Source organism: Doryrhamphus excisus, linkage group LG22, assembly GCF_037039965.1.
Source record: "Doryrhamphus excisus strain RoL-2023G ecotype Guam linkage group LG22, RoL_Dexc_Guam_v1.1, whole genome shotgun sequence".
NCBI lineage: Eukaryota > Metazoa > Chordata > Actinopteri > Syngnathiformes > Syngnathidae > Doryrhamphus > Doryrhamphus excisus.
In genome coordinates, this window is record NC_136378.1 from 3609488 (window position 1) to 3634281 (window position 24794).

General features: G+C 38.4%; 3 protein-coding genes and 1 pseudogene across 5 annotated transcripts; 2 read left to right on the forward strand and 2 right to left on the reverse strand.

Moving 5' to 3' along the window:
* Positions 1-656: 656 nt before the first annotated feature.
* On the forward strand, positions 657-8210 carry LOC131110277 (alpha-1A adrenergic receptor-like). Its single transcript, XM_058063212.2, has 2 exons — positions 657-1799; positions 7369-8210. Exons 1-2 carry the CDS (start codon positions 839-841, stop codon positions 7941-7943), a joined length of 1536 nt encoding a protein of 511 aa, XP_057919195.2. The 5' UTR covers positions 657-838; the 3' UTR covers positions 7944-8210.
* A 914-nt stretch (positions 8211-9124) lies between these two features.
* On the reverse strand, positions 9125-19841 carry LOC131110274 (uncharacterized). 2 transcript variants are annotated; one of them, XM_078788268.1, is made up of 14 exons: positions 19472-19841; positions 17991-18242; positions 16522-16791; positions 16168-16428; positions 15404-15458; positions 14197-14236; positions 14009-14106; positions 12648-12862; positions 12294-12556; positions 12060-12188; positions 11731-11860; positions 11604-11651; positions 10728-10775; positions 9125-10344 (listed from the first exon to the last, which is right to left on the reverse strand). In XM_078788268.1, the coding sequence occupies exons 1-14, from the start codon at positions 19686-19688 to the stop codon at positions 10076-10078; spliced, it is 2295 nt and encodes a 764-aa protein (XP_078644394.1). In that variant the 5' UTR covers positions 19689-19841; the 3' UTR covers positions 9125-10075. The 2 variants fall into 2 exon arrangements, with proteins under 2 accessions (XP_078644394.1, XP_078644395.1); XM_078788269.1 differs by lacking the exon at positions 10728-10775.
* Positions 19842-21054: 1213 nt separating this feature from the next.
* LOC131110380 (gastrotropin-like) lies at positions 21055-23334 on the forward strand. The gene is made up of 4 exons (XM_058063445.2): positions 21055-21175; positions 21248-21408; positions 21487-21576; positions 21868-23334. The coding sequence occupies exons 1-4, from the start codon at positions 21106-21108 to the stop codon at positions 21925-21927; spliced, it is 381 nt and encodes a 126-aa protein (XP_057919428.2). The 5' UTR covers positions 21055-21105; the 3' UTR covers positions 21928-23334.
* Positions 22887-24006, reverse strand: LOC131110379 (gastrotropin-like; annotated as a pseudogene). The gene is made up of 4 exons (XR_013625254.1): positions 23477-24006; positions 23250-23410; positions 23097-23186; positions 22887-23020 (listed from the first exon to the last, which is right to left on the reverse strand). The product of XR_013625254.1 is annotated as a gastrotropin-like (transcript).
* Positions 24007-24794: the final 788 nt, after the last annotated feature.

Sequence of the window (24794 nt, forward strand, 5' to 3'; positions counted from 1 at the left end):
GCACAATGCCAAAAATGCATAATTACGTAGAAAAAAACATACATAAGTCGCACTGGAGTATAAGTCGCACAATGTCAAAAATGCAAAAATTTAAAATATTTAAAAATAAACAAACAAATAAAAAATTACAAAATTTCAAAAATGAAGTTAAAAAAAACCAAACTATATTAGGAAAGCAGGAAGTGAACAAATGTAACAGTTACTGATTGTAAAAGTACCAGATGGAGGGGTAGGATTTAATAAGCTTTGCTTCTTCCTACTCCTTTCGGACATGTGGAACTGTGAACTGATTATGTGATGCATTCAATTGTAATCTGATGCATGTTCAAATGAAATTAAACCATTACCATTACATATGAATGTTAGCCAAAATCCCCCCCCCCTAAAAAATAATAATAACATTATCAGCCTGCACCAAAGGAGCTGTGGGAGAGGGAGCTTGTGATTGGCTTTTGCAATCTCACACCAACCAAACAACCCCACTGCAGGCTTAATGTGGTCTGATAATTCCTGCCAACATTTGCATATTGATTATACTCATGCAGACCAATAACAAGCAACAACCTCCTCTGCTCTCATTTGAATGAAGCCCACTCCCACTAGGGAGGGTGCACACAGTGGGGTTTTCCTTAATGCACACAGGTCTTCCATAATGCCTTGTTTTCTGCTTGTTTGGTCCGTGGATGACAGGCTTGCCCTCCCTCTCTTGTCCACGCAGTCCCCAGAGAGAGAGAAGCAGGACTGCAGTAGGACTACTCCACGGCACCGACGCTTCCACGAAGCATTTGAACTATGCGAGTTGATGTGAATCCTGCTATGGAGGACCCGTTCAGTCAAAATGACCGCGAGCACTGAAAATGTCACGAACTTGTGGAAAAATGAGTCCACGCAACAGGACGGGATTCCTATCTTCAACTTCAACGACAGCTCCGGAGAGAACCGGACAGTGCCCGGCGAAGTGGCGCTCAGTCGGGCTATCCCGCTCGGGTTGGTCCTCGGGGCTTTCATTGTGTTCGCCATCGTGGGGAACATCCTGGTCATCCTCTCCGTGGTGTGCAACAGGCACCTGCGCACGCCGACTAACTACTTCATTATCAACTTGGCTATCGCGGACCTCCTGTTGGGGACCACTGTGCTTCCGGTGTCGGCCACCCAGGAGATCCTCGACTACTGGGTGTTCGGGAGGATATTTTGCGACATCTGGGCTGCCGTGGACGTGCTGTGCTGCACAGCGTCCATTATGAGCCTGTGCGTCATTTCCATCGACCGGTACATCGGCGTGAGTCACCCGCTGCAGTACCCGGGTATCGTGACTGAAAAGCGGGCGCTTCTTGCCATGCTCGGGGTGTGGGTGCTCTCCGTGGTTATTTCCATAGGACCGCTGCTCGGGTGGAAGCAGCCGCCGTCGCCGGACGACACGGTGTGCCTCATCACCGAGGAGCCCTTTTACGCGCTCTTCTCCTCCCTGGGTTCCTTCTACATTCCTCTGGTGGTGATTCTCGCTATGTACTTCCGGGTGTACATAGTAGCCAAAAGGACCACCAAGAACCTGGAAGCTGGAGTGATGCGTGAGAGGATGAACTCCAGCGAGCTGACACTGAGGATCCATAAGGGTTGCCAGGTGCACGACGAGACCCCCGGTTGCGGCGCAGGCAAGGGGCGAGGGCACCAAGCCAGGAGCTCCCTCACGGTGAAACTGCTCAAGTTCTCCCGGGAGAAGAAGGCTGCGAAAACTTTGGGAGTTGTGGTGGGCATGTTTACACTTTGCTGGCTGCCATTTTTCCTCGCCTTGCCCATAGGTAGGTTGCTAGAATTCTAGAACACACCTGTCATGGAACCTTCTGACCTTCTTAGACCATACATATTGCATATCTTCAGACCTAGTGTGTCCACCTTTAGATGTTTTTTTTGCTGTATGAGAATCGGGGTGGGGTTCTCCTAGCTGTGTAGCCTGCATGCTAACCACTCTTACACCGTGCAGCCACATTTTTTTTCATCATTTACTTTAATTGCTAATCTATTCCACGTGTAAGGAATATTACTGACACACAAGCACCAGACTTGATCCTGCTTCATTGCAGGTTGTAAACGTTATCTCACAACAGGCACCATCATCCATAATCCCGAACCCCCCCCCCCCCACATTTTTAGAACATATTTATAGCAAAAAACATCAGCACGAGTTGCACTTATTATGTCTACTATATTGGGTAATATGAGTGTAAAGGTGACTATAGGGGTGTTATTTCATGTCCAGAGGTCTCTAATCATGTTAAAAGACGTAATTATTCAATGTTCTATCAACCATCTATTCAACCACCATATTTATAGCAAAAAATAACATCAGCACGAGTCTTATTATTTCGACTATATTGGGTAATATGAGTGTAAAGGTGACTATAGGGGTGCTATTTCATTTCTACAGGGCTCTAATGATGCTAGAAAGTTGTAAAGGTGACTATAGGGGTGTTATTTCATGTCCAGAGATCTCTAATTGTGTTAAAAGACGTATTTATTCAGTGTTCTATTAACCATCTATTCAACCATCATCCCTAATCAAAACACGCCAAACTAAAAATAAACTCCGACCCCCCCACCCCCCAACGTCACCCAGCTCCCCTTTAGAACATATTTATAGCAAAAAAAAACATCAGCACGAGTCTTATTATGTCTACTATATTGGGTAATATGAGTGTAAAGGTGACTATAGGGGTGTTATTTCATGTCCAGAGATCTCTAATCATGTTAAAAGACGTAATTATTCAATGTTCTATCAACCATCTATTCAACTACCATATTTATAGCAAAAAATAATATATAAATAAATATTGGGTAATATGAGTGTAAAGGTGACTATAGGGGTGCTATTTCATTTCTACAGGGCTCTAATGATGCTAGAAAGTTGTAAAGGTGACTATAGGGGTGTTATTTCATGTCCAGAGGTCTCTAATCATGTTAAAAGACGTATTTATTATATAAATTATTTTATAAAAACACGCCAAACTAAAAATGAACTCCGCCCCCCCCCCCCACGTCACCCATCTCAACATCAGCACGAGTCTTATTATGTCTACTATATTGGGTAATACGAGTGTAAAGGTGACTATAGGGGTGTTATTTCATGTCCAGAGGTCTCTAATCATGTTAAAAGACGTATTTATTCAGTGTTCTGTCAACCATCTATTCATCCCTAATAAAAACACGCCAAACTAAAAATTAACTCCGAACCCCCCCACCCCCCCACACACACGTCACCCAGCTCCTCTTTAGAACATATTTATAACAAAAAAAAACATCAGCATGAGTCTTATTATGTCTACTATATTGGGTAATATGAGTGCAGAGGTGACTATAGGGGTGTTATTTCATTTCTACAGGGCTCTAATGATGATAGAAAGTTGTGAACAGATTTTTTTATGCTCCAACTACAAAAATATTGTATTTCATTGGTATTTAAAGAATCCTACTTTGCTTTGGTACCTAAATGCGCAATATTTTTACAGCGACAGATCGTTCCAGCAGAATAAAAGGTAAAAATAAATAAGACGGTTTAAACATAGTGAAGCGGAAGAAAGGAAAAAAATCAATATTTCTGCATTTATGAGCCTTAAAGTTCTCATCTACAATCATCAATCCTCTGCGGATCCACGTGTTACTTGACTGCACACATTCCTCACAGCTCTTTATCACCCCAAACAGGCACTAACGTCTGACACTAACACTTGAATGGGTGACTTGATGGTAGGCCTGTCACCATAACAAATGTTGCTGGACGATAATAATTATCCTACAAAATTATTGCCAATAAACGATATCATTGTCACATCCTTTGGAGACCTTTTTAAATGAATATAATGATAATAAAATAAAATATGGGGCTAATAACTATAAAAGCAATCTTCACCTGCTAAATGTACTGCAAAAAAGGTCAGTAAGGATAATTCATAATGCCGCCTACAGAGAACATACTAACTCCTTATTTCTAAAATCACAAATACTTCAACTTTCTGATATAGTTCATCTTCAAACAGCTAAAATAATGCATAAGGCTAAAAATAACCAATTAGCTAAAAATGTCCTCCAATAGTACCCATTATGTCATTGTATGGTCATTTCAAAATAAAATAAAAAAATAAAAAACATAAAAAAAAATTATATTAAGAAAGCAGGAAGTGAACAAATGTAACAATTACTGATTATAAAAGTACCAGATGGAGGGGTAGGATTTAATAAGCTTTGCTTCTTCCTACTCCTTTTGGACATGTGGAACTGTGAACTGATTATGTGATGCATTCAATTGTCATCTGATGCATGTTCAAATGAAATAAAACCATTACCATAATATATGGCATAATAATGCAAGTACACCTTTTATAGTACAAGTACAACTTTTATTTCTAAAAATTATTTAAAGTAGACCTATTATGCTTTTTTTTCCACTTTTCTGACCTATAATTGTAGTTAGAATGTTGAGGGTTCGCTCAGCTACAGAACCAACACGCCCAATTAGTTTTTATTTATCATGACAGTATTTATGATAGTAAATAATGTGTTTAAGAATAAATATAGCAGTATACACAATGTGCGCTATAACGTTTTCATACTCGGGCGGGAACTTGTGTGCTTCCGAGTGTAGTGGAAATGTTTTATGTGGGGGGGGGATAATCTAATGAAGAAGAAATGGGCGAGGTCATGGGACGGCACGGCTGATAGGATGGGTCACCGGGGACATTGAACCCAATTTTCCATAAATATCATCATGCTGTGCTTTCACAGAGAGCAATTTGCAAGAGCAGTAATAGTTCAGACATTTGAAATGAATGGATATTGATTATAATTAGGGTCTCTTTGGAACCTGACAAGTTCTGTACACGTAACAAACAAATCAAGAATAAAGAAAATCAATCAATCAGTAATAAATAAATATAATAATAATAATAATAAAAACTTAAGAAACCACATATAGTTGGTGGGTAGAAAAATTATTTTTTTCAGATTAAAATGAACAAAGCATTATTAGAGCCCTGTAGACATGACAAAACACGACTATAGTCACATTTATACTTATTTTTATTTACAACATATTGCGCAACTGCAGGGTCCTTGAGACACATGCTAACTCGCAAACTAGAGAGCCAGCGACCTAAACGGTAGCCTTCAAGTTATTTCCTTTAAACTTAAATAGCCAAAAAACTTACCACTTCCACACGGATAGGGAGGATAACTATTAACGGTTATTTAACCTTTAACATGAACATTAATCAAACGTAATAAACGGTAGCCTTCAAGTTATTTCCTTTAAACTTAAATAGCCAAAAAACTTACCACTTCCACACGGATAGGGAGGATAACTATTAACAGTTATTTAACCTTTAACATGAACATTAATCAAACGTAATAAACGGTAGCCTTCAAGTTATTTTTCTTTAAACTTAAATAGCCAAAAAACTTACCACTTCCACACGGATAGGGAGGATAACTATTAACAGTTATTTAACCTTTAACATGAACATTAATCAAACGTAATAAACGGTAGCCTTCAAGTTATTTCCTTTAAACTTAAATAGCCAAAAAACTTACCACTTCCACACGGATAGGGAGGATAACTATTAACAGTTATTTAACCTTTAACATGAACATTAATCAAACGTAATAAACGGTAGCCTTCAAGTTATTTCCTTTAAACTTAAATAGCCAAAAAACGTACCACTTCCACACGGATAGGGAGGATAACTATTAACAGTTATTTAACCTTTAACATGAACATTAATCAAACGTAATAAACGGTAGCCTTCAAGTTATTTCCTTTAAACTTAAATAGCCAAAAAATGTACCACTTCCACACGGATAGGGAGGATAACGATTAACAGTTATTTAACCTTTAACATGAACATTAATCAAACGTAATAAACGGTAGCCTTCAAGTTATTTCCTTTAAACTTAAATAGCCAAAAAACTTACCACTTCCACACGGATAGGGAGGATAACTATTAACATGAATCAAACGTAATAATTTTTTCTGGGTGCATGATACCATACAGCATCCATATCAAACTTGCGCGGGCCGCACTGACATTAAACTTTCATATCAAGGCGGGGGCCTCAAACTAGTGTCCTGCGGGCCACATTTGGCCCGCGGGCCGCGCGTTTGAGACCCCTGGGATAAATCAACATTTAGCCACCACCACCACCTTCTTGTTTTGACATGAGTTGTTTCTTGAATTGAGTAGTTTCTCTCACATTAATACTGCAACCAAATTGATTCAAATAAAGTTGCAAGTATCAGCATTTGGATAAAGACGGTGAGAAACAGTATTGAATTATATGGTTTCGATGTTAACCAAAAAACACGCTAACCAGGGAGTTCCGCTTCTTGTAAGAATACTACATTTTACTACAATACAGGAAAAGGCTTTCTCAGCACAATTACAATCACCTCCCACTGATTATCTACAGTATACACGCAACCAAGTACTTCTAAACACTCCCCGTCTCAAGGGATAACAATGGCGACTGTCCTCCCAAGAAAACTATCGATAGGCATTGATCAAAATGCATTTATTGATGTTTCAAACATCAATTCCCTTTGTAATTGCCGCACGGTGCACGAGTGGTTCGCATGTTGGCCACATACTCACAAGATCACGAAGACTAGGTTCCAATCTACACTTTTTTCTCTTAATTGGTGACTCCAAATTGTCCATAGGTATGAATGTGAGTGTGAATGGTTGTTTGTCTATATGTGCCCTGTGATTGGCTAGCGACCGATCCGGGGTGTACCCCACTGGGATAGGCTCCAGCAACAAAAAACATGATGACTATCACATCCACGCAAATATTCCCTGTACATGAATATTGATCATATGTTACTTCAAATATTGCCTATACAGTTTATATAAATATTTTAAAACGGCAGCTTTGACCCTGGAAAGATTTAGGAGTAATGAAAGTAATAAAAGTACTTAACACAACGAATTATGTGGTAGTAATGAAAATAAAAGTACACATCCGCCCAGCAGTGTGGACTACAGTATTGCGCTTTCTTTGCCAATGCTGCCACCTGTTGGCTGCACGGTGGATTGCAAGTAGCGATGACCACAAAAGACCCGGAAGTTCCATTATTTCCATCGTTTAAAATAAACATCACAATAACGCATTATTATTTTAGCCTAAATTATTTTTAAAATTATCATTTATGTGGAGAAAGTGGTATAATTGTAAATATAAGATGAATATTAAATAATCTGTGGCTTTTGGCGTTAGTTTGAACCTCAAGTCGTTTGTGCTTGATGCTTCCATCACAAAAAACATCAACATAAATGATGCATTCTGTATTAAATTTCATATTTCTCTTCATTTTTATTTCAGGGTCTTTCAATGTGAACCTGCGCCCGCCCGAGCCCCTCTTCAAGGTGATTTTCTGGCTGGGTTACTTCAACAGCTGCCTGAATCCCATCATCTATCCTTGCTACAACCGCGAGTTCAAGCACGCCTTCATTCGCATCCTGCGGTGCCAGTGTCACCAACGTAAACGCCCCGGGTGGAGAGCATATAATTACCGTTCGTCTACATTCAGCTCCTCCGGACACTCACGGAAAGGCTCCAGCGACCATACCCCCGGGGGCTGCTTGAACGGCAGTCAGCGTACTTTGCCGTCTTCAGCAAGTCCGAGTCCGAGCTACCTGAGCAAGGGTCTGTCACCGCCGTCCCCTGAAGGGGAGGCGCAGTACACGTGGACTCCGACGGCCTCGACGCCAAATATTCTCCCCGGGAGCCCCGCGGACTGCCATCGGGGATGCCTGATCGTAGATGTTAAAGGGGGCAACAAAGCAGAACAGGAAATGACTGACAGAGTTTTTACTTTCTCTTTTGGGAGGTTTGGGAAGGAAAAAGAAAAGGCAGAGGTTGAAAAAACTTTCACGGAACCATCTTACCATGTGTGAGCGAATCCATATGATGAGTATTTATGAAGCATAAAAAACTACTGTATATGTTAGGGAAGGTGAAAACAGACGAGTTAATAAACACAATAAAATCTGTGAACTGACTGATGTAAAATGTGGAAACGTATTTCATTTCAGTTTCTTGTAATGTTGTGAAAATAAAATACAACCTGGTTTGTTTTATCTGTGTACGCCAGAGTCCCAATTTGCAGGCATTTACTGGAGTGTGACGGCTTGCACCATCAAAAAAAGATCAATTCATGAGCTGTATCTGCTGCAATATTCAGTGCAAACTTAAATTTTAATTAAAATTTTAATTAAAATTATTTAATTTTAATTATTTAATTTTAACTTTTTATTTTAAAATTAAAATTAAATTTTTAATTTAAAAAAAAATTATTTTTTATTTTAAAATTAAAATTACATTTTTAATTTTTAAAAAATTACATTTTTAATTTTAAATTTTTTAATTTGAATTTCTTTTAATTTTTTAATTTTAATTTTTTTAATTTTATTTTTTAATTTTAATTTTTTTCATTAAAAAATGATTTTTTATTTTAGATTTTTTAATTTTAATTTTAGATTTTTTAATTTTAATTTTAGATTTTTTAATTTTAGATTTTTTTTAATTTTAGATTTTTTAATTTTAATTTTAGATTTTTTTTAATTTTAGATTTTTTAATTTTAATTTTAGATTTTTTTTAATTTTAGATTTTTTAATTTTAGATTTTTTAATTTTAGATTTTTTAATTTTAGATTTTTTAATTTTAGATTTTTTAATTTTAGATTTTTTAATTTTAATTTTAATTTTAATTTTAATTTTAATTTTAATTTTAATTTTAATTTTAATTTTAATTTTAATTTTACAAGCAAGTTGAAATATTTGTGATTTTAGAAATAAGGAGTTAGTATGTTCTCTGTAGGCGGCATTATGAATTATCCTTACTGACCTTTTTTGCAGCACATTTAGTACATTTGTTAGGGTCGGCACCGACCCGTTTTACATTTTAATGCATAAAAAGAATCACATAAGATTTGTTTATTGCATCAAGGCTTTTTGACTTTGTCAGGAAACTCTATTTCAACAAAATATAACCAAAAAAAAAAAAATTTTTACTACATTTTAAAATGGTCTGGTTGAAATTATGACCACTGTATTGTACTGTATGGTTATAATAATATGACTATAAAGCAATATTTTGAGCCCCAACTGAAATCATAAGTGTACAATTAGCCAACACAATGACAACCAGCTCCTCTTCTCATCATGTAAGCTTCAAGGGATTCTCATTTTGACCGCTTTTCCAGCATACATGTGACGTGAATTCACTCATTTGATTGGCTGATTTCACATTTACAATTTGTATCATGTAAAAGAATGGCAAGAAGTACAGTGAACCAAGATCTGGACCTGTTCTGCTTTTTTCTTTCAATTTATACTAAAGTTCTGTTGCTGAAAACAATAACTTTTTCTTGATATTAATATATATGGGTCAAAATTCACCCCAACACCATCGATGTTTCTTTAGTGATTAATTCTAAAATGAGAAAATAAATTAAACTAATTGATTTAAAAGATATGTTCTATATCCCTCAGTAATACCCAAGTAACAAAAGAATTCAATTTATTAATATGATTCTTTTGAGGTTCATTTTTGCCATTTTTGGAAATTTAAATGGAGGGGTATAAGTGACAAAAAAAGGCCTAAATGCCCACACCAAAAGTATTAAAACCAACATTTTCATAAAATGAGGAAGCCTAAGAAGCAAATTTGATGGTAACTTATTGTTTTTAGTGTATTTTATACCTGATTTAATACACGGGTCAAAACCGAGATGATACCAGAAAGCTAACACAGGTTAAAGGTTAACTTCCAATGAAGCAACACAGGATTTTTTTTTTATTTACAAATAAATTGTTTATGATTAAAAAAATATATAGGATATTACTCGGGATCACAAGTAATTTGAAGTTCTACTTCACATTTTTTACAGTGTTTTACAGTGCTTTACAATAAGAGTGGTATAAAAGTATAATGTTGACTTTTGTAACATTGTGAGGTATGTTTATTAACGCCAGCATGGCTTTTTTCTTTGAGTACTCCGGTTTATGTGAAATGTCTTCGGCCAACTCATACATGAGGTAGCCCCAGATGGGTGTGAAGTGTACGGTCCCTGTGCTGAAGGTGACCGATCATCCTCCTGGAAGCTTCATTTCCTTTCATCATGACCGTGTCAATCAGTGCACGTGCCTTGTGTGTGCAAATCGGGTTGCCTTGCATGATTGCATTTTTCTCACCGTCATTCAGGTCTATACCCAAAAGGTCATCCATCAACTGATTAATGACTTCGTCACTGACCCGCGCCGCAAAATCAGTCCTTACTCTGCGGAGCTCTAAATCTGTAAGAACAAAGTATAACATTTCATTGAAAATGTTGAGTTATACAAGGTGAATGAATTAATAAAGTCATAATATTACAAAAAAAAAAGTTGCAATCTGCAGCAGTTATTCAGTGAGTAAGGACTTGAACTTTTATTTTTTTTAAATATATTTTTAGATTTTATATTAAAAAAATTATATTTTATATATTGGGCAACATCGTTAAATATTCAAGGCTGGCTATTTTCAAAAAAACTTTAATGTACTTAAATTTTTCACTTTTAGTATCTTTTTTTCAGTGTAATCCGAATATTTATTATGAAAACAAAATAAATAGTTATAGCTTAACAAATATTTTAATGAACATTCAAAAAATCAATGCAAAAAAAAAAAAGATCCTTACCACATGTCCTCATTCCTGGTGAAATAGACCGTGGGGTTGTGTAGTCATCTGAAAAAAAAACAAAAAATGCAGAAGAAATTATGAATTTCTCCATAATTCATTACCTGCGCCGCAAAATCAGTCCTTAATCTGTAAGAACAAAGTAAACATTTCATTGATAATGTTGAGTTATACAAGGTGAATGAATTAATAAAGTCATAATATTACAAAAAAAGTTGCAATCGGCAGCAGTTGTTCAGTGAGTAAGGACTTGGACTTTTATTTTTAATTTATATTAAAAAAATTATATTTTATATATTGGGCAACATCGTTAAATATTCAAGGCTGGCTATTTTCAGAAAACTTTAATGTACTTAAATTTTTCACTTTTAGTATCTTTTTTTTCAGTTTAATCCGAATATTTATTATGAAGATAAAATAAATAGTTATAGCTTAACAAATATTTTAATGAACATTAAAAAAATAAATGCAAAAAAAAAAAAAAAAAAAAAATCCTTACCACATGTCCTCATTCCTGGTGAAATAGACCGTGGGGTTGTGGAGTCATCTGAAAAAAACAACAAAAAATGCAGAAGAAATTATGAATTTTTCCATAATAAAAAAGTTGCAATCGGCAGCAGTTGTTCAGTGAGTAAGGACTTGGACTTTTATTTTAAAAAATATATATTTTTATATTTTACATAAAAAAAATTTATTTATTGGGCAACATCGTTAAATATTCAAGGCTGGCTATTTTCAGAAAATTAGAACTTTAATGTACTTACATTTTGCACTTTTAGTATCTTTTTTTTCAGTGTAATCCAAATATTTATAAAATAAATAGTTATAGCTTAACATTCAAAAATCAATGCAAAAAAATAAAAAAAAGATCATTACCACATGTCCTCATTCCTGGCCAAACAAACTGTTGGTTTTTGTAGTCATCTGAAAAAAATATATAATGCAGAAGAAATTATGAATTTCTGGGCCATGCAGTGTCATATTTGTAAAGTAAATCACTCACGCTGTCGAATCATACATCTCCACACTTGTCCACTTGCATTCTCCAGTCTGAGACCAAATATTTTCACTGGTTGCTGAATGTGCACCTCAAAGAAATTTGGGTCTCTCCTTTCATCTGTGAGCATATAATGCTGTGAAGGGAACACAAAACAATGAAAAAAAAAAAAAAAAAAAAAGCTGTTGTTGATGGATTGGCCGAGCATGTCCCCAGACCTAAACCCGATTGAACACCGTTAAAATTGAACACCACAGAAATTATTGACACTTCGGACATCATTTGCAACGTGTTTCCATAAGATAATAAGGAATAAGAATAAATCAAAGTCATACATCTGGGGATATCACCGCATCGTCAATATCAGCTTTGAGCGAGAATCGGTCATCCAGTTCCAAGGGTCCTTCAGGGTAAGGCTTCTCAATCTTGACATAATTTAAACTTAGCGCCTTCTTGTCTAGTGCCTGTGCCAGAGAGAAAAAAAAAAGTGCTGTCACAAAGACGTTTCATCGTAACATCAGGAAAAAAAACATGTAGAGCGCATCACCCTTCAAAAAATGGACAATGACCTCTTCGAGAGCGGGGTCAAACAAGATCAGATACACATGCAGTGTCAGGAAGGTTTTGGTGGTCTGATAGATCAACACTTTGCACTTCAGAGGTAGTCGATAACCAAACGCGCGGCCAATCCGGACGATCACTCCTTTTACAGAGAAATTTGGGTATGGTAGCCTGACATGGGATGATGTGGCCTCAGACACTTTGTCCACAATATATCCGTCAGCATGTACACACAGAACCGCTAACTCCGGCCCAGGGGTAGTCTTATCATCTACGTGGGAAAAATAAAAAAAAATAATGCAACATTGTTAATCCCAGCATATTGTGACATTGCTTATACGAATGACATCATGCTTGCTTACTGATGTTGATCCAGTGCGGTAGATACACGTCATCAAACTGTCCATCGTTGACTGTGAGGTCCAACAGTAGGCCTCCAGCTATGGAAAGCATGGCTTCCAGCTTGTCCTTATGTTCCCACCAATGACCGAAGCGGTATTTGAAGCTCATTTTCTTCGAAGAAATCCAACGCAGGCCCGACACACGGCATTCGAATTTACCCGGTCCACACTGCAATCTGGTGGAAGAGATGGAAGATCACATTTGCACTTATTGTAAATTTAAAAAAGGTGTCTCGCAAGGACGATGGCGACTATGAATGCTAATACAGGATAATACGGTATTCAAATCAACCTACATGGTGTTGTCAGTATCAGCGATTGACATGTGGCTGTTTATGTCCACCATCAGTGTTGGGCACATTACTTTAAAGAAGTAATTAGTTATAGTTACTACTAACTTCTCAAAAAAAAGTTTTTAGAGTTACTGAGTTACTCCACTACAAAAGTAACTAGTTACCAGTAAAAGTACCCCCCCTCCCCCAACAAAGACGGGTACCATTACAAAGTTTTGCATTTATTGCAGTCGACAGGTGTTTCTGTGTGTTTAAGTTACTCACACAAGACGTGGACAAAGTTTTTGTTTCCGGGACATAATACATTTTAAACATAATACATACATAGTATATTTTACCTTTGATTCAACGAGGTTAAAGCAGTGTCTGTACTTCCATTTGGCAAACGCTGTTTGGACCTGCACTAAACACCCGCCCACACAAGTTCTCTGATTGGCTGAAAACGCACTCTTACTAAAACTTAGCCAATCCCCGTTGCTTATGTGCTCTAAACACCCGCCCACTCAAGTTCTCTGATTGGCTGAAAACGCAATCTATGTGCTCTAAACACCCGCCCACTCAAGTTCTCTGATTGGCCGAAGACGAAATTTTACTAAACCTTAGCCAATTCTCGTTACTTATGTGCTCTAAACACCCGCCCACTCAAGTTCTCTGATTGGCCGAAGACGAAATTTTACTAAACATTAGCCAATTCTCATTGCTTATGTGCTCTAAACACCCGCCCACTCAAGTTCTCTGATTGGCTGAAGACGCAATTTTACTCAAACCTGAGCCAATCCTCATTGCTCATATGCCTATCCCACCCCTCCCGTCAATCTGCAACGCTCTCACTGCGCTGCAGATTAGTTATGAAGTCGGTGTTATATTTTTAGGCGGCTTCAGTAACGAGCAGTAACGGTGGTAACGGCGTTATGCGGACAGTAAAAGTAATGTGTTAGAGTACCCGTTACTGGCCACCACAGTGTAGTCTACTTTTAACTGGAAGTCAACTGGGACCGCAACAGTAAGAGGAATGAAAATATGCTTCACCTGTACCAAGTCCCATCAAGACGAAGCACTTCCGGTTCAAGTTTAGTCCATTCACTCTTGTCAATCGTCGACGTTATGCCTCCAGTGAGCCACTCAGCCTGGATTACATAGGACAAGCATTCGATTTAAAAGGACGTAAACTGAATAATAATAATAATAATAAAATGAAATAAATAAAAAGTACTCACGTGGATAATCGCAAATATGCCAACAGATGGCTTAATTTTTCTGAAAGTGGTTCATAATGGCAGTTTTTACACATACAATACAATATCATTTTACAATTAAACACTTACTATACTATTTTAAAATGTTCAAGTTCACTATAATGGTCAACGTCATTACAAATTATTCAGAAATATGTATATACATAAAAAAATAGTCTCCATGAAGTTCTAGACCACCACAAACTACAACAAGAATAAGTACATTATTATTAAATGAATGAATACATTTCTTGTGACACAGGAAAATAACATTCATTCATTCATTTTCTACCGCTTTTCCTCACGAGGGTCGCGGGGGGTGCTGGAGCCTATCCCAGCTGTCTTTGGGCGAGAGGCGGGGTACAACCTGGACTGGTGGCCAGCCAATCACAGGGCATATATAGACAAACAACCATTCACACTCACATTCATACCTATGGACAATTTGGAGTCACTAATTAACCTAGCATGTTTTTGGAATATGGGAGGAAACCGGAGTACCCGGAGAAAACCCACACATGCACGGGGAGAACATGCAAACTCCACACAGAGATGGCCGAGCGTGGGGAAAGACAAAATAAGAAGCCAAAAAGTTACCACTTCCACACAAAACAGGAGGAGAACTTATTCATTCATTCATTTTCTACCGCTTATCCTCACAAGGGTCGCGGGGGTGCTGGAGCCTATCCCAGCTGTCTTCGGGCGAGAGACGGGATACACCCTGAACTGGTGGCCAGCCAATCACAGGGCACATATAGACAAACAACCATTCACACTCACATTCATACCTATGGACAATTTGGAGTTGCTAATTAACCTAGCATGTTTTTGGAATGTGGGAGGAAACCGGAGTACCCGGAGAAAACCCACGCATGCACGGGGAGAACATGCAAACTCCACACAGAGATGGCCGAGGGTGGGGAAAGACAAAATAAGAATCCAAAAGTTACCACTTCCACACAAATTAGGAGAACTCATTCATTCATTCATTCATTTTCGACCGCTTATCCTCACGAGGGTCGCGGGGGGTGCCCGGAGAAAACCCACGGGGAGAACATGCAAACTCCACACAGAGATGGCCGAGGGTGGAATCGAACCATAGTCTCCTAGCTGTGAGGTCTGCGCGCTAACCACTCAACCACCGTGCCGCCAAGTCAATAACATTGACTTCATTGGCTGAAAGACTTACATTTTAATTTTGCCACTGGCCCCATGGGTCTTACTGGTCCCACTGGTTTCACTGTCTGAAACAACATGCAGTATAAAATATACTTTATATCATGTACTGTAGATTTGGAGCACAGACATTAGACACTGGAAGTCATCTCCATCTTTGACCTTTTGGCTTTCCAATGTTACGTGGTCATGTTGAAGAGTCAGAAGAGGAAGCTGTAACAATTCCTAACTGTGTTTATTTTGTGTAAGTAGGCGGATGTCTGTGTAGCAATATAGAGCGATCAAACAGCGAGCGTTTTACCTGCATGTGGGGGTGCTAATAGCCGTTTTCCACCAGAGTCAGTGATCTACCCAAGTTTTTATTCCCACAAAAAAATGTGTAATTAAACACATTTCCAATAGCAATATTGCGCCGTGACTAAACGCAAACCTACGTAAGTCAGGGGGCTCCAGCAAGTCGCTAATGGGCTACCAGTAGCTCCTAACCACTTTTTAAGTAGCTCTCCAAAAGGTTTATTCATGTATTATCAACTTGGGTTTCGGCAGTAGTTCGGAAGTTCTCTGGAACACTTTGGGAGTGTGACCAACAATAAATTAAAACAGAGCAATTTGGTAATTCAAGGAAATACAGCTGGAATGAGTGCAGATTCTGGAAGATCTAGACAGCTTTCAGTGCAGGTTATTATGTCTAGCTGCTCTATAGGAGTCCACAACTCAATGAGCATAATAGTTATGTGTTTTCGAAACAATGTCACATCAACGGCGGCTTCAACTTACCGATGATTTCCAAAATTGAAGGCTCTCTCAGCTTTAGGAAGAAGAGCATCTTCAAACATGCTGATGGACCTTTGGATAGAACCAGATCAATCGCATACTGAGTCTTGGTTCTAATATCAGGAATCTCTCGTATTTTTTCTCTGTCTCTGAGACTCAATAATCCATCCTTTGTTAGATCGTCCGACAGTTGATGCAAAAGAGGGGAGAAGACCAATGAGATGAACTTGGATTTCAATCTGAGAAGCTTCATTCGAGCGTCCTCTGAAAAACAGTGGAGATAAAAGATGTCAAAGCGTGTCTTCTGCATCTGTCTCTCACATCAACTACCCTCATGCCCGTTTCAGTTCAACTCACCTATGGTTTTAAAATATGGGGCGTACATATCATCTCTGGTCCATAGGCAAAACATCATCCTCCTACATGCACGTGGACCTTTCCGTACGACCAGATGGGTCAGAGACAGAGACCGTTCTTTAATGTCACTGATCTTCAGTATGTGTACGCAATCAAGACGATCCAAAAAACCATCTGGTTGAAGCCTATCCAACAGGTAAGTCCAAAAAGAGGAAGACGCTGTTGTCATCATCTGAGGCCCCATCAGCAGAAGCTCGATTTGATCCTCGTCTGAAAGACAACGCAAACGCAGGAATGTCACGCCAGGCATCGGAAACAATGAGAATTTGCCCCGGTTGTGGAGGTTAATGGATTAGGGCATATTTCTGTATAACCTAATCCATTTTCTATGCCGCTTAATCCTCATTAGGCTTGTGGGGGTACAGTGGAGCCTATCAAAGATGACTGTTGGCAGGAGGCGGGGTACACCCAACATGCACACCACTTGTCCACAGTGCGGCTACGTATAGATGGCCGGGGGGTGGGACGAAATAAGAAACCAAAAAGTTACCACTTCCACACAAAATGGGAGAACTAATTCATTCATTCATTTTCTACCGCTTATCCTCACGAGGGTCGCGGGTGGCGCTGGAGCCTATCCCAGCTGTCTTGGGGCGAGAGGCGGGGTACACCCTGGACTGGTGGCCAGCCAATCAGAGGGCACATATAGACAAACAACCATACACACTCACATTCATACCGATGGACAATTTGGAGTCGCTAATTAACCTAGCATGTTTTTGGAATGTGGGAGGAAACCGGAGTACCCGGAGAAAACCCATGCACGCACAGGGAGAACATGCAAACCCCACACAGAGATGGCCGAGGGTGGGGAAAGACAAATAAGAAGCCAAAAAGTAACCACTTCCACACATAATAGGAGGAGAACTCATTAATTCATTCATTTTCTACCACTTCACCACTCACGAGGGTTGCGGGGGTGCTGGAGCCTATCCCAGCCGTCTTCGGGCGAGAGGTGGGTGGGGTACACCCTGGACTGGTGGCCAGCCAATCACAGGGCACATATAGACAAACAACCATTCACACTCACATTCATACCTATGGACAATTTGGAGTCGCTAATTAACCTAGCATGTTTTTGGAATGTGTGTGGAAACCGGAGTCTTCGGAAAAAACCCACGCATGCACGGGGAGAACATGCAAACTCCACACAGAGATGGCCGAGGGAGAAATTGAACACTGGTCTCCTAGCTGTGAGGTCTAACCACTCGACCACCGTGCAGCCGGTGATGGGAGACAGTGAGTCTTTAATAAATTATTATTTATTTCTGTGCCGCCCGGTAGCAAATGTGGGGACCCCTGATCTAAACGATATCGGAATGAACATCTCTTTGTGGTAAACAGTCCTTACTTGCTAACATAAGTTCATGGAAGCTAAACAAGGTCACAAGAGGTCAGCTCCAACTCACCGAGGTCTTCAAAATGTCGAGGAGCTGTCAATTTGAGGTGAAACAGCATCTTCCTGCTTCCTAAATGACCTCGGCTTATAATCAGATCCATCAGAGCCTGAGCCCTTGCCAAAAAGTAACTTTCCTTTCGTAGTCGTTCTCTTTCTGCGGGGCTCAATACATCATCGTCTACGAGCTTCGTCAACACTTGAGACGAAGTCGCAATCGAGAAGAGGCGAAGCATGATACGTTGAAAGTCCACCGGTCTTTTCTCTAAAAACAATGCAAACAGAGAAGTTCAGGTCAGGCATCACAGAAAAGAACATTGCCATTTGTAGGGGGGGGCAGGATAATCAAAAAGATTGCGGCAATTGTCACAAGTTCAACCCATCTATGCGTGGCCATTTTTTGTCCTGAGCAGCACTCAACTTTTGACCCTCTAATGCCTTTGATCGAATTAGATCAAAGGCATTCGCATTCCAGAATTTTTCGGCATGCTGGGAAAAGTGGGCATTTCTGCGGTGTGGATAATAACACGAATGTCACGACTTAGTTGAGTTGGTTGAAGTGAATGGGTTGAGAAATGCGGAAGTTTTAAAGTACTAGATGGTACCGCTCCAAAAGTATTGATTAGGAATGAGTACTGGATACACTGTAAACAACTGGCAACCCTACTCCTTCCATAAAGTTCTTCCCCACAGAAAAATCATATAATGACCATAAATAATGTTTTATTTGAATGGTACAGTAATGTTTGTTGAGGGTACAACACTTTTTGTGCAATTTAAAAACACCAGACATTTGTATAGCATTCCCACGGCGGCGAAATTCTGTGCTATTCTAGTTAGCTAGCTAGCTAGGTAGCTAGCAAGCATTCCTACAGCGCGAATTTCTCTTAGCCAGTCTAGTTAGCCAGCTAGCTAGCTAGCTAGAACGCCGAGCGATTGTGAGATCTGGCTTTTTATTGTCAGACGGTTTTGTGATATAATTGTTTTCATTTTAGTCTTTTCAGCGGATATACTTTTAATACTCTTTTCTTGCATGTCCCCACCAAACAGGAACTACTTTCTTCAACACCAAAAAAAACGACTCTAGCTAGCTTGGTTCATGGGACGAACGAATTAGCCACGAATACCGCTATCATCATATTCAAATGTGACAAACATGATTCAAATGAACATAGCTAAACCCTTTCATGAAAATGTAAAGTCTACAGTTTATCAAGTGCTGCCAAATTACGTTGAGTTTGTTGAACGAAGCATATTGTGGATATTCGTGTAAAGTGAATATACTAGCTAGCTAGGTGGCCGACGTTTACTAATCTGTAATGTTCCGGAAGTTACGCCTTCTGGAAGCCCCTCCCACCCTTTCCACTTATAGCCATCAAAAGTGAAAGTAAACGGAAAACTAAGTTTTATATTTCCAGACAAAAACTGTATACAGCGACTCCGTAATCAAGGAAAAGCCGAAAAAAAAACTAAATAAATGAGTGAAATAGTTACGTGGTCGTTTTCCTTTAAGGAGACTCAGTGAATCCTCGATCGAAGAGAGCGCTTGCCTGCTGCCCAGAGTGGAAAACAATATGTCCACCAAGTCCGCCTTGGAGTAGGTTCCCCGACTCAATTCCCCTCGGCTTTCCAGCCGCTCACACAACTTCTGGAAGTCCTCGCTTGTCAAATCTGACAGTGATTTCACTGCGTCGGCTACACCCTCGGCCATCTCTCACAAAGTTAACGGAGCCAAAACTAAATAACTTCCGTTCCACTTTGTGCTTCCCTGTCGCTCTGCGCGGTTACTCGATTTCCACCAATACCTCTTTTGGAGGAAATACGCTATAGAAACACCCCACTTGGAGAAACTGCAACAGTACCCCTACTTTTTTTTTAACCCGGAAGTGAGGTCAGACGAAAACTTGGACCGCAACAACCACATCGCATGTAGTTGCAATGTAAGGCCACGAGGTGGCTCTCGTGTGTTAAGAATCTAGTTTGTACTGCAGGCGCTAATGTTCAGTGATTATAATAAAAATAACGCCGAGCGATTTTGAAATTAACATAATTAAAATGAACATAGTTGAACAATTGTCCTTTCATGAAAATGTAAAGTATACAGTTTATCAGGTGCTGCCAAATTAGATTGAGTTTGTTGAACTGTCCTGTTTATTGACAACTAGTGTTAGAAATCTCTAATGTTGATATGGGGTAATACTGCCACCGCTGGACAGAACTGGAATTGCAGGCGCTAATGTTCAGTGATATGGAGAGAAAATAACGTCCAGCGATTGTGACATTTGACTTTTTAGTGTCAGACGGTTTTTGGTACAATTGTTTTAGTCTTTTAAGACACAATACGCTTTTTCTTGTATATCCCCACCAAACCGGAAGTACTTTTTTCAGCACCAAAAAACGACTCTAGCTAGCTTGGTTCATGGGATGAACTAATTAGTCACGAATACCGCTATCATGGTATTCGAATGTGATATAAATTAACATAATTTAAAAAAAAAACATAGTTGAACAGTTGTAAAAAATGTAAAGCATACAGTTTATCAGCTGCCAAATTAGATTGACTTCGTTGAACTGTCCTGTTTATTGACAACTAGTGTTAGAAATCTCTAATGTTGACGCGGGGTAATACTGCCACCGCTGGACAGGACTGGAATTGCAGCCGCAAGACGGCCTCCTGTTCTATTATATATACTAAATTCATTATTTATCAATGACCTTCCCCTCTCAACTATTTATCAATGTTGCTTTATTTGTTGTGTTTTGAAACGTCAGTGTCAATCATTCTAATGATTCTGATGGAAAATTAACATTTTTAAATTTTATCTTGCTCTCTATTCATACAACTTTACATATTGTTTGTATAGTAATCACTTCCTGTTCAAATAATTTCCAAATAAAACATACAGAAATCAAAACAATCAGATGTTTTTTTTTCATTCTTTCAATGGCCTTTTTAAATGAACCATAGGTAATAATAATAATAATAATAATAATCATGTGGCTGACACATGCTGAGGAACGCCACATATTGGTTGGCGGTGTTTCAAAAGGAACAGCACACACCTGTGGAATGCCACTCCGCTGTTTTCATTCGTCCCACCAACGCCTTCCCTTTTCCTTCTTTCGCCATGATGTCCTTCGCTGGCAAGTATGAGCTGGAGAGCCAAGAGAACTATGAACAGTTTCTTGAAGCAGTCGGTACGGAATGAAATCAAACTCTTGTCAATTGTCTGTGGTGCGTATTTGGATGTTTACATTTTTGTTCCACAGGACATCTCCATGCTAAGACTGACCTGAAAGTGCAGACGGAAGTGCGTCAGGAAGGGAAGGACTTCACGTGGACTCAAAGCCTCCCAGGCTGGACCTGGTCTAATAAGTTCACCATTGGGCAGGAGTGTGAGCTGGTGACAATGACAGGCTCCAAATTCAAGGTCGATTATAGATCCTGGTGGAAAGAAAGAAAAAAATTAATCAATATATCAATAATCCCATTTTTTTGGCACTGACAGGCTCCTGTCATCATGGAAAATGGGAAGATTTCTGTACAATTCCCACAATACAACTTCACAGCTGAGATGGTGGACGATAAACTGGTGATGGTGAGTGTCCAGCTATGCTACATCAACTAGCATGTGGATGTTTTGTTTAGATTAGCTTAGCATACATACATTAACCTACATTGGATTGGTTTTAGCATTGTGCAAATGTATCAATGTTGTGGCCCCACTGTACATTCAGTTTTGATTCTCAAACTGTGGTATAAATACCAGTGGTGGTACGTAGCCTTTATTTAGTGGTACTTGGGAACACCAGTACAAGAAAAATATGTTTTTGTGGTAGTACTTGGTGTGAAAAGGCAAAATGCTTACCTCGCTTTACTTGTGTTGCAGATTTGTATCACTCCAGGGGAGAAGGGAGTGACTTTCACAAGAGTTAGCAAGAGGATTTGACGCTGCAAGACCCAACATGCTCGAAAGAAAATTGCAGTAGAAAGATGGAAAGTCAGAAGAACGCAAATAACACATTTTGAGCATGAACATGTTATTTTTTTAAATATATTTTTCCAACTTTCTTCTTAAAATAATCATTTAATTTTTTTAAATACATTTTAATTTCATAATATTATGACTTTCTTTCCCACATTATTCTAACTTTTACCTCAAACTATCTTTCCAAAAATAAAAAACAATGTTTCTAATCTATCATTTCATTAGCATAAAGTTGAACTATTTAAAAATAGTAATTTTTTTGAAGTGGTAATATGATAAGTAAACAATTGCCCACGGCTTGAACCGCCACAGCTAATAAAGCTGGGGGACGCAATTACTGTGTTAAACACTAGAGGGCGGTATTGTGTCAACATAAATTACACACAGATAGCTCATATTTTTCAGGTCCCATTATTCTGACCATAGATATTAAACAGACTTCATTTTACCTCACACTATTTTGAAGCGACTCACAATCTTTCTAAAAATTACTACTTGATTTTATTTTGTTCATTTTAGAAGCATAAAGTTGAAATATTAAAAAAAATCGTAACATCTTCAAACCACGTGGCCCTTGGCTACAACTGTCACTGGGTGCCGCTATTACTCTGTTAAACACTAGAGGGCGGTATTGTGTCAATATAAATTACACACAGATAGCTCGTGAGGAGATAGTGTAAACATGTTTTTCAGGTCCAATTATCCTGGCTGTAGATATTAAACAGACTTCATTTTACTCCACACTCTTTGAAGCGACTCACAATCTTTCTAAAAATTACTACTTGATTTTGTTTTGTTCATTTTTAGTAGCATAAAGTTGAACTATTAAAAAACAATCACGTGGCCCTTGGCTACAACTGCCACTGGGTGTCGCTATTACTGTTAAAACACTAGAGGGCGGTATTGTGCGAACAAACCTATTATGCAAGGATACAAAGAGTGTTTGAATGCTTGTTTATTAGGTTAATCGAGGTGCAATTTGCAAGACTTTTTGTTTTTAGATGTCTTCTCTCTTGCTAACCATCTTGTTGGTAATTCCACCGAGGCTATTAATCTGGGGTGGGGAGAAAAAAAAAAAAAGATTTAAATGAAATCACCTAAAATAGATGACTGAATGTGAGCATGCTCACCTCAACAAGCTTGCCACCAACTATTTCTGCGGTGTAAACATATTTAGGGAACTGGATCTTGAGTTTATTTCCATCCATATTGACAGTGGTCTAAAAAGGGGATACAGAACAAGCAGTAGAAAGGAAACGTCTATTTCAAAATAAAGTTTTTACCTTGAATGTTGTGCCATCCATATCTTCCAGTTCAACCTCCCTGCCAAACATGAATGTGTTGGTCCACACATCAGAGCCCATGAACTTGGCAATTCTGAAGTAAGGGCCCTGATACATGTCAGTCACAAAGTCTTCATTCTCAATTTCCACCTGTTTGACCCCTGCACAGGAAAAAAAAAAAAAGGCAGTCAAACTACAGTTTTAAGAACTGAACACAAGCTTCTTACCAATAGCTTCCAAGAACTCCGAGTACTTCTCCTTGCTCTCCAGCACGTATTTGCCTGTGAAAGACATGATGGAAGGATTGACTGATGTTGTGTGGAAGCTTGACTGGGAGCGTTTTATACTCCACCATCGCCTCATCTTCAGTTGCATCCATGCAAACCATCCAGTCGCTTCCTAACCGCTTTACTCAAATGTAGGAAAATCCTTCAAGTACAGTTGAGGTTGTCAGTTATCAACAGGGAAATTTATTACCAGCTGGTTGCATGATGAAACACATGGGGGGGGGGGGGGGGCATATAGCTTTAGATAAAATGAAAAAATGAACTTGTACTTCGGTACAAGTTGCATTATTAAAAAAAAACAAAAAAAAACTTTAAACTGTATTATGGAAAGCAGGAAGTGAACAAATGTAACAGTTACTGATTGTAAAAGAGAGGGGGGCATATAGCTTTAGCTAAAATGAAAAAATGAATGTCTGGGAAGGTACGCAGTAGTAAAAAACTACACATGCTAATTATGAGTGCACTAAATATATACATATATATATATATATATATATACATATATATATATATATATATATATATATATATATATATATATATATATATATATATATATATATATATATATATATATAACCTTGTACTTCAGTACGAGGTGCATTATTAAAAAAACAAAAAAAAAACTCAAAAACTTAAATTATCTTAGAAAGCAGGAAGTGAACAAATGTAACAGTTATTGATTGTAAAAGTACCAGATGGAGGGGTAGGATTTAATAAGCTTGGCTTCTTCCTACTCCTTTCGGACATGTGGAAGTGTGAACTGATTGTGACAAAAAAAATTATATTAGGAAAGCAGGAAGTGAACAAATGTAACAGTTACTGATTGTAAAAGTACCAGATGGAGGGGTAGGATTTAATAAGCTTTGCTTCTTCCTACTCCTTTTGGACATGTGGAAGTGTGAACTGATTGTGACAAAAAAAAATTATATTAGGAAAGCAGGAAGTGAACAAATGTAACAGTTACTGATTGTAAAAGTACCAGATGGAGGGGTAGGATTTAATAAGCTTTGCTTCTTCCTACTCCTTTCGGACATGTGGAAGTGTGAACTGATTGTGACAAAAAAAAATTATATTAGGAAAGCAGGAAGTGAACAAATGTAACAGTTACTGATTGTAAAAGTACCAGATGGAGGGGTAGGATTTAATAAGCTTTGCTTCTTCCTACTCCTTTTGGACATGTGGAAGTGTGAACTGATTATGCGACAAAAAATAAAAAAAAAAAACTTAAATTACATTAGGAAAGCAAGAAGTGAAC